Source organism: Oncorhynchus mykiss, chromosome 17, assembly GCF_057628025.1.
Source record: "Oncorhynchus mykiss isolate SJ-2025 chromosome 17, ASM5762802v1, whole genome shotgun sequence".
Lineage (NCBI taxonomy): Eukaryota > Metazoa > Chordata > Actinopteri > Salmoniformes > Salmonidae > Oncorhynchus > Oncorhynchus mykiss.
In genome coordinates this window covers 19,651,800-19,671,400 of record NC_143038.1, presented here as the reverse complement: position 1 = coordinate 19,671,400, position 19,601 = coordinate 19,651,800, and the positions used below count along the sequence as shown (strand labels likewise).

At 43.9% G+C, this 19,601-nt stretch overlaps 1 protein-coding gene across 1 annotated transcript in view; it reads right to left on the bottom strand.

Moving 5' to 3' along the window:
- LOC110493903 (protein CBFA2T2) overlaps positions 1–14,013 on the bottom strand; it is a 50,755-nt gene extending 36,742 nt beyond the window's left edge. The window contains exon 1 of the mRNA XM_021568489.3: positions 13,774–14,013. Within this exon, the coding sequence (XP_021424164.1) occupies positions 13,774–13,801 (28 nt within the window). The 5' untranslated portion in view covers positions 13,802–14,013. The remainder of the gene's footprint in view (positions 1–13,773) is intronic.
- Positions 14,014–19,601: the final 5,588 nt, after the last annotated feature.

Genomic DNA, 19,601 nt, shown 5'->3' with positions numbered 1-19,601 from the left:
TTAGATTGCACAACCTTCAATGTTATGTCATAATTACGTAAAATCATGGCAAATTAGGCGGCCCAAACTGTTGCATATACAATGACTCTGCGTGCAATGAATGCAAGAGAAGTGACACAATTTCACCTGGTTAATATTGCCTGCTAACCTGGATTTCTTTAGCTAAATATGCAGGTTTAAAAATATATACTTCTGTGTATTGATTTGATTGATTTTAAGAAAGGCATTGATGTTTATGGTTAGGTACATATTGGAGCAATGATACGCACCGCATCGATTATATGCAACGCAGGACACACTAGATAAACTAGTAATATCATCAACCATGTAGTTAACTAGTGATTATGATTGATTGTTTTTTATAAGATAAGTTTAATGCTAGCTAGCAACTTACGTTGTCTTACTGCATTTGCGTAACAGGCAGTCTCCTCGTGGAGTGCAATGTAATCAGGTGGTTAGAGCGTTGGACGAGTTGACTGAATCCCCCGAGCTGACAAGGTAAAGATCTGTTGTTCTGCCCCTGAACAAGGCAGTTAACCCACTGTTCCTAGACCGTCATTGAAAATAAGAATGTGTTCTTAACTGACTTGCCTAGTTAAATAAAGATTAAATAAAGGTGTAAAAAATAAAAAATATTTTTAAAAATCAGTGTCCAAAAATACAAATTTCCGATTGTTATGAAAACTTGAAATCGGCCCTAATTAATCGTCCATTCCGATTAATCGGTCGACCTCTACCCTCTATAGCGCCTTGCGGTCGGATGCTAAGCAGTTGCCTTACCAAACAGTGATGCAGCCAGTCAAGATGCTCTCAGTGGTGCAGCTGTATAACTCTTTTAGGATCTGAGGGTCCATGCTGAATCTTTTCAGCCTCCTAAGGGGGAACAGGCGTTGTCGTGCCTTCTTCGCGACTGTGTTGGTGTGTGCGGACAATGTTAATTCCTAAGTGATGTGGACACAGAGGAACTTGAAGATCTAGACCCGCTCCACTACAGCCCCATCAATGTGGATGGGGGTGCGCTAGGCCCTCCGTTTCCTGGAATCCACAATCAGCTCCTTTGTCTTGTTGAGGGAGAGGTTGTTGTCCTGGCACCACACAGCCAGGTCACTGACCTCCCCCCTAATAGGCTTTCTCATCGTCATCGGTGGTCAGGCCAACCACCGTTGTGTCTTCAGCAAAATTAATGATGGTGTTGGAGTCGTGCTTGGCCACGCAGTCGTGGGTGAACAGGGAGTACAGGAGGGGACTAAGCACTCACCCCTGAGGGGCCTGTGTTGTTGCCTACCCTCACCATCTGGAGGTGGTCCATCAAGAAGTGCAGGATCCAGTTTCAGAGGGAGGTGTTCAGTCCTAGGGTCCTGAGCTTAGTGATGAGGGTACTATGGTGTTGAACACTGAGCTATAGTCAATGAACAGCATTATCACGTACAGTAGATGTCCCTCTTGTCCAGGTGGGAGAGGGAAAAGGGGACATTGTGGTCACACCTCGGTAAGTGATACTTTTTGGGGGGACCCAATATCAGTGAAAATGACACAATTCCCTTCACTATTGAGCAGAGACTAGGGATTAACACCGGTTCCCGGGACACTCCCGGGACCCCTCTACATTTCCTGATATTTTGATGACAAAACCCGGGAAATTAGCCTACAACATTTCCCCCCAATGTTGCACTAATGCAATTACACAAAATACACAAGATGTGCAGCAGCACATTGTAAAAAATAAATTAAAAAGCACATTAACAACACATCCAAACTGGTTGTTGCTTAGAAACCTTTAGAATAGAGTATTTACACAAAGTCACCATAAATTCAAAGGACATGAATGATTGACACTGCTGGACTGCAGTTAAGAGTTCTAATCAGAACTGAAAATGACATCCCGGTCCGACTCAAGCCCGGTGATCTGAAGCCTGAGCCCAGGCCTGGTACGAGATCACAGAAATTAAATGAGTCCGAAAAAAAGTCTGTATTGATTTAAACTGGTGTTGAGAACAAGGGGGCAGAGGCGGGCGGCAGTGGAGTGAGGAGACAAGGAAACAGCCATAACTCATAACTCACCTTAGTTATGATCAACTGAATGATGAAAATATTGGAATAAAGTAGGATAATGCAATTGAAGGCATGTATCAAATTTGTGTTTATACTGAAACGCCCAAAGTCATACCCAACCGTTATACTAATTTAAATGTATGTGGTCACCTAGATTATATTTCCCAGCACCGTTTTGATTGGGATTGCGCCATCGCACGGTGTTGAGACGAGCGTGGGAGACTCATCTAGGTAATTCAATATCAGATTTTTTTGTTTGTTTTCACTGTATCTCCGTTTGGATATTTGGTAACAATTAGGCTGAGGAAAGTTGACGTGAGGGCTAATAATCATCTTTATTCTAGTTTGCTCATCTATTAGATGATCAGGAACATTTAGCTAAGCATGTCGTACAAGCTAAGCATGCCGTACAACTTCTACCTGCAAGCTTCATAAGTTAATGATCAATTTCAAGCAATTTGTACATACCTATGACAGTAATTGTTGCCACATTGCTGGTGAGCTTGCAAAGTCAACAGTTAATAATATTCTTGATCTCCATTTAAAAAATAAATAAATAGCTGCATATTTATTATGGTAATCATCTCTCCCTACAATTTGATGTTCGCTCTGCACCCGATCCTATAGCTGTACTGCAAATCAGCAATCTGTTCGCTAGCTCACCTAACCTGTGTTGATTGACAGTCCAATCAGACGGCCGAGTGTGCATTTCACTAGCCAATCTGTTGCAGGTTATTTTGCAAAGGCAAAGCTGTGACTACTGTCTCTGGCTGCATGTAGAGTCATCCAGGTCGACTCTGTGCCACAAAATGACTGACAAAATGTGACAAAAACCCTGTCCAGACAATTACAAGTCATCAGTCTCAAGTCAAAGTCAAGTCCTGAGTCTTGAGGCTCCACGTCCAAGTTATTTTCTATCAAGGTGAGACTCAAGTCATCAAACTTGAGTCCACAACTCTGCTATTTTCCTATCATCCCAATCCCACTGAAACCCCAAATCGTGACTCCCGTCTTGCATGAAAATTCCTAACTTTATTCTGTAATCCATAGGTTATCAAAAGCACGTTTCGCCTATTCATTTCAAAAATACAGCTAATACATTTCCCCCGCCTCTCTGCGCTGTCTTGTATTGCTGCCCATATGAGAGCTTCGGTAGAGAATGTGCGATCAACAAATGGGATGCGATTAGATATGGATTAATTTATTTTATGAGCTGATAAGATATTCTGTCATTTTTTGAGGTTATCTGGCATGTTTAGCAACTTTGGTCATTTTACTTTTGTTTGACTGCCGTTACAAAGTTTGTATGATTCGATGACTCTGTAGCCTACTCGGGTTGCGTCCTGAGCACGCTCTGTGTCGAGATGCCCTAGGCCTACTAGTAAAATGCACTGAATTAATTGAGGAACATAACGCTCAGAATTTGTGAACGGCCTGTTTCGAAATTCACAACAATGTCATTGGCGATCAAAGTTACTCTATCATTACTAAATATCTGTTTCATCTGCTGTTAGATCTTTACATAGTGAAGCAGCCAAGACAGCAATGTGGCCCAGCGCCCCTCTCATTTTGGGAGAACCCTGGCATAGTGACCATATCTTGGATTTAAATGCTTTAAATGGGCACTTACATTTTTTTTTGCGGTATTATATGAATATCCTAGCGGAAAATATGAATCCCTAGCAGAGACGATCAATACCCCATCATGACCATAGTCACATTACCCAAATGTACTTATCGGGGATGAAATATGTTGTGTGGTTCAGTGTCATTCAGTGAAAGACCTAGACACAAACAGTTATGCTCCCCTCTTGGAGCGAACCCAAAAGTCTTTACACACAATTTACACTCGCACCACCTTGTGCTAGGAAAACACAGCCAACCCCGGTCAGCTGAGGTGACTACTGAAAGGTGTCATTATCATCACAAAAGGTGGCCACATAGCCTCATGAATGGCTGTGGTAGCGCTGATGGGAGGCTCCATCTCAAAGGGGGGGTGGGGGGGGGTAGAAGAACCTTGCTTCTTAAATGGGCAATTATCTCTAGGCTTTTAACATGCCCCCAAGGGCAACAAAGCTGGGGCTAGCCCAACAGCACTTTGGGCCTGCTCTTATCAGTGCGAGAGAAAGCTACCAAGCAGCACAACGCAACAGCATCCCCAGGAGCCCCATTGTGCTAAGGCGACACACGAATGATCTGAATGCAACCAACGGCTAATGTATTAGCATTAGCGCTACGTATGGTTTACATCTGTGACGGCTTCAGTCAAGTGTCGTGCTGTATTAGCATACGAAGCCATTGAAGAACATTTTAGATAACAAAAGTTTGAGAAGCATGCAGGGGGGATGGCAGCAGCAATTACTTAAATGACATTGGTGATAATGGCGTCATGAACGTTAATGCTTAGTAAACATGCTAATGACAGACAGACAGACAAACAAGGTAGCCTACTCGGGAATTAAACAAACAAGGCAGCTTGAGTGTTTGCAAATGCATTTTCTATAAACCACGCGACTTAAATGATTCATTAACTTCATTTGCAATGCTGCGCAAACATGCTAACGCCAGCCAAATTGAGATCCATGCAGGAAGACAACAACACTGGGATGCTGCAAAGTGTCTTTCTTTCAGCCGTAAATGACCTATCCCCCTCCCCCACACATTGTTTTAAGTAGACACCTGTGAGTATTTGTGTGTGTGTTATTGTGTACGTCTGTTGGAGGCCACGCTTGTCTTTCGTCATTCACAGGCTTGAGAGCCAGCCAAAACAGCTTGCTCCTTGGCTTGCCTCCCACTCACCATATCTCAGCCCACAGGAGTTCCTTTGGAATCAATGAAAGCACAATGCACCTGAATCTCTGAGTCTCACTCTCTCTCCTCTGCTTTTCCCGCAGTCCCGTTTGATCTTTTAATGCCATATTTTCCGTTACATCTGCTGTAGGGACAACTTGACGGGAGACATAATCATTTTCTCCATGTCTGGTAGGGTCATTAGCAGCGAAGGAAAAACATGCAAAATGAATAAGATGCTTGGCAGTGGTATGGTCACACGCTAAATCTAAGGGGACTATTTTATTCGCTGCATACTCAGCACAATAATGGTATAAAATCAGAACAGGCCATGTGAAGTCCTATGGGTGTTCTCTTCTCGGCCTCGTCTCCCCCCCTCTTTGCAGCAACTCAATTCAAAGCTATCGATTCACTCAAAGGCTCGTTCGCATATCATCCTGGGGATATTAAAAACAAATGGGTGGGTGGGGGGGGGCCGCTCAGAGCGAAAACACAAGAAAACCCATTGACTGCTGCTTTACCCCCCCTCCCCTCCATTACCCCCAAGCTCCACCTTACCCCCCCATGAGCTATTGTACCCTCCTTTTCAGACACTCCTATATCACCAATAACAAATGGGTCCCTTTTTTTCTCTCTCTCACCCCCCCCCCCCTTCTTGTTCCCTCTCTCTCCTTCTCTCCCTTGCTCTCGATGAAAGGCAGGCATTGAGCCGGCAGTGGCATTCCAAAACCTCAGCCCACGGCTCCAGAGTGTCTGGCTATTCAACACTGCTGGGAGCGATTAGTTTAAGTAAGGCCTGACCCGCCTACTCACCCATGGAAAACCGTCAGATCTCTTGTTACACTTTGGTTGGAGAAGGGAGGACTGTGCTTTCGAGTGCCTGTGTGTGCAACTGTGCATGTGGTGTGTTAATGTGCGAGTGTGTGTGTGTGTGGTTGTGAGAGAGAGCGCGTGTGTGTGTGCAATTTATGAGAGGTGGGTCACACGCTCACTTGGCTGCATCTTCCCTAAGTTTCCACAGAGGAAGGCCAAGTGTGGGACAGACGCCAAACCTTTTCTCCAATAACTCTGTTAAACGATATTCAATAACCACCTTCTCCTTTTCTCTCCAGTTAAACCGTGCACCAGATAAACCAATCGGGCTATCCGTGGCTGACTCCATATATAGCTAAAGCCTTACATGCCCTTACTTACAGTATTCTAATCATTAAAGTGTACAAGGCAGCGAGAGATCTCTTGAAGTTTGGCCTGCTCTGCCAACCTTACCAAATTCTCAGCACATAAACAACTGCTTAGAAGCAAAAAATGCCAGACTGACAGTCGGAGTGCAATGTGCATGCTTTCTATGGCGATACTGTTGCTTTCATACATACAGTATGCAGGCATAAAGCCTTTTTTCCATAGTATAGCCTAGTAACATATACAATACGCATACTGCGTTCTTAGTTTCTTATAGTCTACACCTACAGTGTTATGAGTCATTTGAAGTCTACGGTTAACATAAGCACAGTGCATTAATGTACTTAACAGCCACGTTGTAAAACAATGGTGACTTTGCTACTGCTTTTTATAGGGAACAGACATTTTGCAATGGGCACGTCTGACATGGCAGTAGGGCAAGTAAAAAAAAATAAAAAGCACGAACCGCATTCCTCTTAATATTAAATGGTTTAACCCGAACTTCATTCCAAGATGGTGGTTTGTCGTCCATTGTGCTTGCAGGAAGGACCTGACAATAGTGCCACTTTCAGCCCTACAAAGAACTTTATTGTTCCTGTCATGTCAGAAACGAAACAATAGACAGGTGAAATGAAACGTACGTCAACACGGGGGCCCGGGAAAGAGAAAGTCCTCATCTTTTGGATTCAAAGGCGTGCTTTGACATCGCCAGCCAAAGACCTCTCATCTCATTGGGGTGTTCGGTTACTGTGTGTGTGTGTAGATATTTTGTATGTGTGTGTGTGTTTCTTCCTCCACCTGCAGTTGATCCCATAATAACCTTCTAGTTATCCCCCGGGCCGGAGCAGCTGTGTTGTGCTCTTGCCTGGCGACGGCCACACCTGTGTAGTGTGTTATGCAGGTGGCTCATCTGGAGGGTTACATTGGTAACACCTGGCCAAGCAGAGATAGAGCCTGCGGGGGGGATTTGTGAAGGGCTCAATTACAGCTTGGCTAGATAAGGACTCTGGGGTATAGCCCAAACACACACACATACACACACACACAGACATGCCTTTGCCTTACTCAAGGTTCAGTCGCAGGGATGTTTAGGCTTATCGAAGGTGCGCTCCCCTCCAAGGTGTGTATGTGTGTGTCTGTGTCTGTGTGTGTGTGTTAAAGAGAGCGAGAGAGAACCAAACACCCCAGACTGAGGATGATGAGCCCATCTGCCTCGGCTTTGTGACTATGAGAGGAAAACTAACAAAAACCACTACTAGAGGAAAGAGACATAAACATCACGTACACTACATGACCAAAAGTATGTGGACACCTGCTCGTCGAACGTCTCATTCTAAAATCACCTTTCCCAAACTGTTGCCACAAACTTGGAAGCTCAGAATCGTCTAGAATGTCATTGTATGCTGTAGCGTTAAGATTTCCCTTTACTGGAACTAAGGGGCCATGAACCTCGAACCATGAAAACAGACCCAGACCATTAATCCTCCTTCACCAAACTTTACAGTTGGCACTATGCATGTTTTTCTGGCATCCGCCAACACCAGATTTGTCCGTCGGACTGCTAGATGGTGAAGCATGATTCATCCCTCCAGAGAACGTGTTTCCACTGCTCCAGAGTCCAATGGTGTCGAGCTTTACACCACTCCAGCCAACACTTGGCATTGCGCATGGTGAGTTTAGGCTTGTGTGTGGCTGCTCGGCCATGGAAATCCATTTCATGAACCTCCCGACTAAAAGTTATTGTGCTGAAATTGCTTCCAGAGGCAGTTTGGCACTCGGTAGTGAGTGTTGCAACCGAGGAAACAATTTTTACGCACTATGCGCTTCAACACTCGGCGCTCCCGTTCTGTGAGCTTGTGGTCTACCACTTCACGGCTGATCCGTTAATGCTCCTAGAGATTTCCAGTTCACAATAACAGCACTTACAGTTGCCCGGGGCAGCTCTAGCAGGGCAGAAATTTGACGAACTGACTTGTTGGAAAGGTGGCATCCTATGACAGCGCCACGTTGTAAGTCGCTGAGCTCTTCAATAAGGCCATTATACTGCCCATGTTTGTCTATAGAGATTGTATGGCTGTATACTCGATTTTATACACATGTCAGAAATGGGTGTGGCTGAAATAACCAAATCCACTAATTTGAAGGGGTGTATATATAGTATAGGTCTGAATAGATCACATTCCAACAAGAGCAAGTTGGTCTGGTAAATTGGAGATACGTGAATAACGGAACAACAGTAGGGTTTCCTTTCACAACAACAGTATTCATAAAGCATCTCAGAGTATAAGTGCTGATCTAGGATCAGGTATCCCCTGTCCATAAGACCTGATCTACAAAAAGAGTCAACAGAGACTGTGCTTTCTCAAAAAGCTGGGATCTTTTAATGTTGACTGTACTATATTGACTCTGTTTTACAAATCTTTCATTGAGAGTATTTTAACTTTTTGTATTGTTTGTTGGTTTGGCAATGCCACTGTCAGCCAGAGAAATACGCTGAGAAGGATTATCACCAAGGCAAGCAAGGTACCTGGAGTCAAACAGACAGGCCTGGATGAGATCTTTAAGGTCAGAACCCCACTTCAAGGATCACAAAATAATTTTAGACCCAAGCCACCCCCTGTACCCGGACGTGCTACCTGTCCCAGACCTGCTGTTTTCAACTCTCTAGAGACAGCAGGAGTGGTAGAGATACTCTTAATGATCGGCTATGGAAAGCCAACTGACATTTACTCCTGAGGTGCTGACTTGCTGCACCCTCGACAACTACTGTGATTATTATTATTTGACCATGCTGGTCATTTATGAACATTTGAACATCTTGGCCATGTTCTGTTATAATCTCCACCCGGCACAGCCAGAAGAGGACTGGCCACCCCTCATAGTCTGGTTCCTCTCTAGGTTTCTTCCTAGGTTTTGGCCTTTCTAGGGAATTTTTCCTAGCCACCGTGCTTCTACACCTGCATTGCTTGCTGTTTGGGCTTTTAGGCTGGTTTTCTGTACAGCACTTTGAGATATCAGCTGATGTACGAAGAGCTATATAAATACATTTGATTTGATTTGTACCCGGACTTTGAACTACTCCCCTCTGGGCGCAGGTATAGGGCACCCCTCGGCAGGAAAAACAGAACTAGACAATCATTTGTGCCATGTGTCACATCCCTCCTAAATAGCTCAGGCTAAATGTTCCTATCGACCCAGTAAGGCCAGCAGGCTAGTCTCATTTTATTGGTATGTAACTGTTATGAAAGTTGTATTGTCAATTTGTTTTGTATTTAAAACGCCACTTTAAAAATGTACGTGACACTGCAACAAAAGTTCCCCGCGGGGACAAAGTCCGTAAAATAAGAACTGCATTCAGTATGATCTAAAAGACTGATCCTGGATCAGGACTTTATGATTACAGACCCTGAACAGACCTCCATCCCTGAGCGGCTCTGAAGCTCAGCAGGACTGGAAACAGAGCAGAGATGGATGGGGTGCAGTTTGATGAGATAGTATGAGGAGTCATAAAGCACTCGTACAACAGAGACACATGGGAAGAGTTGTAAGGGAGACTTTTCCTGAATCTTTCATCAACCGCCTTCATGACGCAAGCCTTGATTTAGGTCAGCCGGTTAGCCAGAAAAGGTTAGCATGAGCTCTAAAGCACATAACAAGACAGACTTGGACAGAGTTACGCATTCTTTGTCATGAGCTGATGTTTTCTTTTACAGCCAATGATGTGTCGCGTCAATATTCCCGATTATGACAATGTAAAGAATGCTTTGCGAGAGAAGGTTCGCAGCAACGTTGTCCAAACTTGAGTTTCTCATTTGAAAACCAGTCCATATTGTACTATCAGTCTTCAATGGGAAACTCATACAAGCATGGATTTGAACTCTCCTCTGGGTGCTGACAAGCCCACTGCAGCTGAGCCCCAACCCCATTGACCAGGAGAGAGAGTAAGCGAGAGGGGTAGAATATCCCCGAAAGCCGTGGAGAATAGGGGGAACCAATCCGAACTAGGCTTTGTCTGGGCTGGAAGAGGGAAGAACGGGTATTAAAAAAGCATAATGTGGTGATAAGTTCCTTTCAGTTCCCTTTTTACACTGTGAGCGCTCTAATTTACTACTGGGTGACTAGTACTTTTGTTCTCTGTCAATGTCCTCCTCTTAAAGTAGGAGACTAAATAAATGCCTGCATATAATAAGGCCCCCACGTCCCACCAGTCAAATGCCCGAAAATACAGCTGGGTAGAAAGGATACACGCATTTCCAATGACGGTTTTGAAAGAAACACTTTTCACAGCCGGCCACAAAGGTCTTATCCATTTTGGGGAACTTTTCAAAAGCACCTAAGAAATATGCTAAACATATTCTGAATCCCCTAGCTGGTTTCAAACACATGAATGTGTCATATAATATCACTGTGTAACGCGGCTACAATGACACTACCTACATTATGAGGCTAGTTAGTAAAACAAAATGAAAGTGTTAACAGCTCTGCGAAGAGAGCCCTGTAGTCAACTCAACGCCATAACAAAAAGCCCCTGAGAAGTAATCATCTTAAGACGGTCTGCTGAAAAACAAACCAAGGGTTTTAACATGGAGAGGGGAGCAGAGGAGCAGAGAGAGGAGAGGAGCGGAGAGAGGAGCGGAGCACGCCCCAGCGCAGGCCCACTAATAGGTCTCGTCTCCTGTAGACTGGCATTCCAAAGGACTGTTATTGGCGGGCGATCCGAAGAGCAGGGCCCACATCTGGATCCAATCCTCCCACCCGGTCCGTGCAGCGCACAGCAACAAGAAACAGCTGTGCGAACCTGGCGTCAATTAGCTTCACATTCTCCTGACAGTTAATCCGTTCCTCTCCCCTTTTTTTTTCTTCCTCCCTCACTCTCTCTTTCTGTCTCTCTCTCCTTCACTTTAGGTTGCCTCACAGGCTGAAGTAATAGGGGTTTGTGAAATAAGGAGCAGTCAATAAGGAGTCGCCGTCCATCCATGCTATCTCATGAAACAACGCAACATGAGGGTCTGTCAAGGGAGAACCATTGAGTCAGTGAGTCGTGTTTAGCCTTGTGGAGGAGATTTAGGGTAGATGTCATGACTATCAAAACATGGGTGAACTTCAAAATGGATGTGAGGGAATAGATTGATTTATTTTGGGTAAAAGGTTTGTTTTCATTTAGACTTTTTGGAGTTGGTATTTAGTAGTTTAGTATAGATTATGACCCTCATTACTGAATAGAAGACTTTGGAACAGAATCATTGTTTTTGTTGTGGCTCTAATTGATGAGGTTATGGAATAGTGAGGCATCCTGATATTATTCAACACTAAGCATGAAAGTGTGCTCAAGTTGTTTCCACTCATAACAACACTTCACAAATGTCTAAGAATGATCTGCCTGTGCACACACATTGAACAAAATGTCATCGCCCATCAGTGATGAGTCAAACCTCAAACCCAATTCAATTCCACCCCGCTCAAATCATCCGCGTTTCTGAATCAAACATAGATTCATCCTCTGATAGTTAATGGGAGCCAGACTTAGAACAAACCTCCTCCAATCTGATGGGCCTGACGACGGAGCTGGATGAGCCCCCAGCCAGAGCAATACCGTGGGGCCCAGTAAAGCATTAACAGGTGTTACTGGTGGAAAAGACCCACTCGGAGACCAGAGAGAGCAGCACATGAGAGGAAATGAGGATGCTGGGCTGACTCACTCCCCGCTACAGGCACCTCTCTCTCCACAGCGCCAGGGAAATTGTCCCACACGACAACACAAAGGGGCCAGATCTGGCAACCCGGATGAGCCACTCGAGCCAAACTCAATTAGGAGCCTAATGCAAACCTGCAGGGCTTTGTAATTTATTTCCCTTTTAAAAGTCAGGGGATTGGAATCTGACTCGCTCACACACACACACACACAAAGAAAAGCGAGAAAGAAAGAAGGAAAAGGGGGGAAATTGTAGGAGCGTCCAACTTGGCCACATGTTTTCAAGTGGATTTAATTTAATCAAGAGACAAAACAGCAACAATTTGGGGGAATGATTGAGAAAGAACATGAGTGATGGTGTACTACTCAGCGATGGTGTACTCCCAGCAAAGACAACGAAGGTCACCACTCTCCCATCCATACTCTAAAACTGTTCATTTCATATAAAAAAAACAACAACTACGTACTAACTAGATGTCATTTAACATGTATCCCGGTCAACGTTTTGGACCAAAATCCCCAAACACTAAGAACCATAAAACATTACAGGTCTAACATGGCTGCCAGAGGAGCTCTGCTGCTCCCTGCTGGTTACTGTAACAAAAATATGATCATCATTATCATCATCATTACTGTCTTGTCTTTGTCAGGCCATCGTTTGTTATTCTGACGTTAGGGGAAAAAGGGAGACGAATTGGTGGCCCCCGGGGTCAAACAATGATACAGTTGTGCCCTGAGGCTCTGGCTAGAACTGGCGACCCCACTTGCATTGCATGACTGTGCCTTTGTCCCACAGGCTAAGTAGACAAGTGGGAGTTCTCTATTGGCAGTCTTTCGACCGCCTGGTGTTATTGTCTTGAAAAGCTGTAAACTCCAGATGGTGCAAAACTTTGCCTGGTGGATTAATTCCAAATCCTCCAATGAAAAGGCACATTTAGAGTGGCGGCCCTGCTATTGAATCAAATTGGAGCATAATAGCAGGATAGTATGAGCTATACGAGGGCAAAGCTCACAACAGAAGGATATGCATGTTATAATTGCCTAAAGTTAGGCTACAAAAATGTCATTATCTAACCACGACATGAATGAAAACGGTTGATTATGTTTACTTACGATGAAAGTTATGAGGTAATAAAACAATGTATTAGTGAAATAATGAGACACATTTGCATTGACACCAAATGTGTGAATATTTTGGTAAATGTTGGTCCCATTGAACGTGTCTGCATACTCAACATCATAACATTACATTAGGCTGCAAAACACCCTGGACAAAAGACTGTTTCCGCATTGTTCCTGAGTGTGAGAGACCCAGGTGTAGGTGACGCAGGTTTATGTGATTTTTGAACTTTTCCTGTTGAAAAGTGATATCCCAAGTATAAATATAGTAAAGTACGCACACTAAAGGGTAAAAAAATATATGTTTTGAGAAAAATCGTGTTTTTGAGAGACAACTGTAAACCTCAAGGAGTAGAGCATTAGATGAGTTGGTTTGATGGGAAGTTGTGATGTCATCGGCCTCCCTCTTGCTTGAGGAACAATAGATAACAAAAGAGGAAAGCACCCCCCCCCCCCCCCCCCCCCGACTTACCTGGACTACCTAACTACCTATTGAGATGTGCCTTTTGTTAAATGAGGTGAAAATGAGTCTGACTGCCACTTTAAATTAGCAGAGACGGAAGAGGAAGCCAAACACCCCACTCCCCTGTTTGTTTTCCCTTTTCTCCTGGTTGGCTTTTCTCCTGCCTTTAATTTACGTAGACCAAACCCAGCTGCTATTGCATTGGTGTCTATGGGAGACAGACCCAGTTAAGTAGACCGGAACTGAACAATTATAATCAATGGTAAACGACCTAAGTAATATATCTTCATTTATCCACCATCTTTGATTTTTAGCGCATCTGATCCACACACATTGTCATAGGATAATATACAAATAATCCAAATAATAATACCCCAAAACGCCCACAAACACGTGTTGCGTGTATTTTACAACACCAAAACATATACCACCCCACAGCATTAGCCTACATAGATACTAGTTTAGTTAGGCTACTTACATTGAAAAGCGCCCGGAATCCCGACCATGCTCTTCGCACTTTGAATGACAGTGTGCGCGTTTCAAGGCACAGCCAACTGTAATTAAAATGATATATGCTCGTCGATTGATATCTCGCATTGACTTGTTGTTTCTCAATGAAGATAAAAGCCCGCTGTGATTCGTAACACTGCATCAGGTATCACGGGGCATAGGCTGCTACTGTAGCAAGATTGCGCTGAATATTTGAGTGGGCGGGACTATTTGTAATCCTTTCGCCAAAAAGCAAATACACTGCTGCGTTATTACACCGTCGTAACAGCAGGGAAATACGAACACCAGTGTTTTGGAAATGATTAACGCGAGTCACGACAGAATAGACCACCACTTGCTCACATATCCACGGTTTAGACCAAATATTTTTTTGTTGCTTTGGAGCCATTTCTTTTAAATCAAGATATCCATTAGGTTTTTGGCAATGCATATAGGTCATATACTGTAGTCTTAATGTCATTAGGCTACTTGTCAACATTTTATCCATGGTGAGAATGTTTAGATTGATTCGGTGCTGTATTTTGGTCATGTTGTTGGCTAATTTGAGCATAGATGCACAGCCATCACATGTGCTAATCAATACATTAATATTTACGGAAAAATGTATACAAATCTAGGAACTCATTACTGTAAGTCGTTCTGGATAAGAGCATCTACAAATTACTAAAATGTAAAATACTTGATAATAATAATAATGTATATTCAACAGAGATGGCCGTAGGCCTAAAACACATACACTTCCAATATTTATTTGAGGCATCCTCGTGCCATGTATAGAGTGTTGCTTTATTGCCTTTCTACAACACAACAACCTATTGAAGGCAAGGAATGATTGGCATTGGACCCCATCCAGGCCCTCATATGTTGTTTCTCTAGCAAACACGATATTTAATTTGGTTGCTGAGAGCTAGCCTTCCACCCCACCCCCCTTCCCCCCAGTCCCTCCCCCAGCCACGCAAACACATGCCACATGCTCCTGCCTCCTCCCCCATCCACCACCCCTGCAAGGCTGCCACCTGCTCTAGGGAGCATGATGCACAGCTGCTGAGTTACAATAACAAATGAACGCCCACCATGACCCGGTCCAATACCTGCTACTACAGGCTGCAGCCCATCAACCCCACCAGGGACCTTCACCTATCAGAGGATGGCTTGAAGAGGAAGCAAGAGAGCTTGTCATCTTTGGGTCTGCTCTTGTCTGCTTTCTCAACTGCATCGAACTGATCTGCAAGAGAGTGTGTTTGGACAAGGAGTGAGAGAGGGGGAGGGAGATATTATTGTCTTATGTGTTTACTTTGACAATGTAAAAAAAAGTGCTTTAACTTTCCACGTCAATAAAGTTTATTGAATTGCATTGACAGAGGGAGAGGTTTGTCACCTTTGAGTCTGCACTCAACTGCATCTACAGCATCTTCAAACATTTGAGGTGGGAACAGGCATTTTGCATGTAATCCCCTACATCTTCATCATCTCCATCCACATAGTTTACTATTCTAGGGAACAGATGAATAGGGAATAGATTAAGAAAATATATGATGGAAGAAGTTCAAGGTTGGGTTTGATAGGTCAAAGTCTCACACCATGGCAGAATTAGATATATATATATATATATACAGTACCAGTCAAAAGTTTGGACACGCCTACTCATTCAAGGGTTTTTCTTTATTTTTACTATTTTCTACATTGTGGAATAATAGTGATGACATCAAACTATGAAATAACACATGGAATCATGTTGTAACCAAAAAAAGTGTTAAATAAATGAAAATATATTTTATATTTGAAATTCTTCAAAGTAGTTACCTTGATGACAGATTTGCACACTCTTGGCATTCTCTTAGCCAGCTTCATGAAGTAGTCACCTTTGTAGTCACTTTTGTTAAAAGTACATTTGTGAAATTTTCTTCTTAATGCATATGAACCAATCAGATGTGTTGTGACAAGTTATGGATGGTATACAGAAGACAGCCCTATTTGGTAAAATACCAAGTCCATATTATAGCAAGAATAGCTCAAATAAACAAAGACAAATGACAGTCCATTACTTTAAGACATTAATTAAGGTCAGTCAATCGGGGCGGCAGCGTAGCTTTGTGGTTAGAGCGTTGGACTAGTAACCGAAAGGTGGCAAGATCGAATCCCCAAGCTGACAAGGTACAAATCTGTCGTTCTGCCCCTGAACAAGGCAGTTAACCCAATGTTCCTAGGCCATCATTGAAAATAAGAATTTGTTCTTAACTGACTTGCCTAGTTAAATAAAGCTTAAAAATAAAAATATCTGGAGAACTTCGAAAATTTCTTCAAGTGCAGTTGCAAAAACCATTATGATGAATTTGGCTCTTATGATGACAGCCACAGGAGAGGAATACCCAGAGTTATCTCTGCTGCAGAGGATAAGTCCATTAGAGTTGCAGCCCAAATAATTGGGCTGCAACTCTGGGTGTTCAAACAACAGACACATCTCAACATCAACTGTTCAGAGGAGACTTTGTGAATCAAGCCTTCATGCTGCAAAAAAAACACTACTGAAGAACACCAACAAGAAGAAGAGACTTGCTTGGCCGAGAAACATAAGCAATGGACATTAGACCAGGGGATATCTGTCTTGGTCTGACGAGTCCAAATTTGAGGTATTTGGTTCCAACTGCCGTGTCTGTGAGATGCAGAGTAGGTGAATCGATGATCTCCTCATGTGTGGTTCCCACCGTGAATCATGGAGGAGGAGGTGTGATGTTGTGGGGGTGCTTTGCTGGTGACACTGCCAGTGATTTATTTAACCAGCATGGCAACCACAGTATTCTGCAGTGATACGCAGTATACTATAATTTCTTTTTTAACAGGACAATGACCAAAACACACCTCCAGGCTTTGCAAGGGCTATTTGACCAAGAAGGAGAGTGATGGTGCTGCATCAGATGACCTGGCCTCCACAATCACCCAACCTCAACCAAATTGAGATGGTTTGGGATGAGTTGGACCGCAGAGCGAAGGAAAAGCAGCCAACAAGTGCTCAGCATATGTGAGAACTCTTTCAACACTGTTGGAAAAGCATTCCTCATGAAGCTGGTTGAGAGAATTCCAAGAGTGTGCAAAGCTGTCATCAATGCAAAAGGTGGCTACTTTGATGAATCTCAAATATAAAATATATGTAGATTTATTTAACACTTTTTTTTGGTTACTACATGATTCCATGTGTTATTTCATAGTTTTTCTGTCTTCACTATTATTATTATTATGTAGAAAATAGTAAAAATAAAGAAAAATCCTTGAATGAGTAGGTGTGTCCAAACTTTTGACTGGTACTGTATATATATATATATATATATATATATATATATATATATATGCCATTTAGCATACACTTTTATCCATTTTACCTTTGTGTGGTCCAGGAAAGTGTTGACAAGTGATAACCTTTAGAGTAACTAAACAGTACCTAAAACTTCTAGTAAAACAACTCAGTATTACACACAAAAGATAAAGTCAAAGACTGGGGAGTCAGACGGCCGGGATTTGCCGTCATTATTTCCCTGTGCGTGACAGCTGGCCCCGTCGTCTTTGTCACTGCTCCCTTAATCACACACCAGCAGGTCTGCTGCAGCCTGCCACTGAGCTGTGGGTAACCTGACAGATCGCACACCCTGCCACACTTCCTGCTCCTACTGACTGTCCGGCCCTTGTCCGGTGACTCTTAACCTGACCCGGGGCCGAATTTGGGTCAGGTGGGGTTAGGGCCAAGGCCATGGTTTGGTGGGTTTGGGGGGCCAGCAAGACGGGTCGCGGTTGTCGTGGTCGCTGTGGTCGTCATTCATCAACTCTGTGCCTGCTGTCCACTTGTCCCCCCCCACCCTCTTTTTTTTGTCCTCCGCATGTTGATCCCACACAGCGGCACGCGTATCAGCTGAGCTCAGGAAACGGTCGTGTCAGAGGGGTCATGCGGCAGACGTCGTGTTAATTCTCTAGAATTAGCACAGCCATCACCCTCAACGCGCGTGCACACACACACAGACACGCACACCATCAGTCTTGAACACACACATGTACACCACCACCCCTCAACATGCACGCACGCGCACACACACACACACACACAACCTCAATACACACATGCTCCAAATCCCGCTAGTACTACCCCATCAATCAAATATGAGACAGTGCAGAGGGCATCCATATCATGCGTGGGGTTAAGCGTAGGGGGGAGAGCAGGGGAGGAACCCCAGACAGACAGACAGACAGTGTGGATTACAACATCCATGGGCCAGATGGAGAGAGAGATAGCCCATTATGTAGATCCTCCCTCTGTCCTCATGCATCTATACCTTTACATTATTCAGGAAGGAAAGGGCGACAGTAAATAATGAGCGCAACGAACGCCGAGGGGACAATAGAGGACAGAGCTATAGGGCAGAAGGCGCACAGGTCTCAGGTGCAGCCTCCCTGACCTCGAACTCTCCCTTGACCCCTCATTGCCATCCAAAGTCTCACTCATGGCTCGAGTCACCTCTGTCTGTGGTACTGTATATTCCAGGTGGGGGATGCATATTGGTTAATGGATGGAGTGAGTCGCCCTAACCTATCCACCCCAACTTATTAAAACGCATTGCAATGTAAAGTACTATATGCACACTGCGTTGATCTGAAACCAGCTGTTGCCAACTAACTAGGGTGTGGGAAGATGGATGTTCTCTCTCTCCCTCTCTCTCTCTCTCTCTCTCTCACACACACACACACAGGCTAACAGTCAGGGCCCTGGGCCACGTAACCTTGTCTCAATCAGGGTGGCAGAGCCCAACCTCCATCCCTCCCCCCACCACCCCCTTGACAGGCTGCTGGGGGTAGCAGGCCAGGCTGCCAGCCGTCCACTCAGACAGACACACTGGCCCATATGGCAGCAGCTCTGCAGATCTGGAGAGGGGGAAGGGGGTCGAGATGGAGGGGGGAGTTTAAATTAATCAGCAGACCATCCCCAACTGTCCACCACTCCACCACCACCATCTTTAGGGAGTTGAGACCGTCTTCAGGGAGTTGAGGCCGTCTTCAGGGAGTTGAGACATGGTTTAGATTGTGGCTGGTTGTAGTTACGTGTCTGTTTTTTTGAGGGGAGGATTGTGTTTGTATTTGTGAATGCATATGTTATGTTTGTATATGCATATACACACACACACACACACACACACACACACACACACACACACACACACACACACACACAAACACACACACACACACACACACAAAATACACACATACACACACATATAGTGACTTCAGAAAGTATTCACACCCCTTTTTACACATTTTGTCATTACAGCCTGAATTAAAAATTAATTAAATGGGGATTTTGTGTCACTGACCTACACCAATACCCCATAATGTCAAATTGGAATTATGTTATTTTATTAATTCATTTAAAATGAAGAGCTGAAATGTCTTGAGTCATTAAGTATTCAACCCCTTCATTATGGCAAGCCTAAGTCAATTCAGGAGTAAAAATGTGCTTCATAAGTGGCATGGACTCTGTGTGCAATAATAGTGTTTAACACGATTGTTGAACGACTACCTCATCTCTGTAACCCGCACATACAATTATTTGTAAGACCCCTTAGTCGAGCCGTGAAAATCAAACACAGATTCAACCACAAAGATCAGGGAGGTTTTACAATGCCTTGCAAAGATGGTCACCTATTGGCAGATTAAAAAAATCAAGAAAAAACAGCAGACATTGAATATCCCTTTGAGCATGTTGAAGTTAATAATAACATTTTAGATGGTGTATCAACCCACCCAGTCACTACA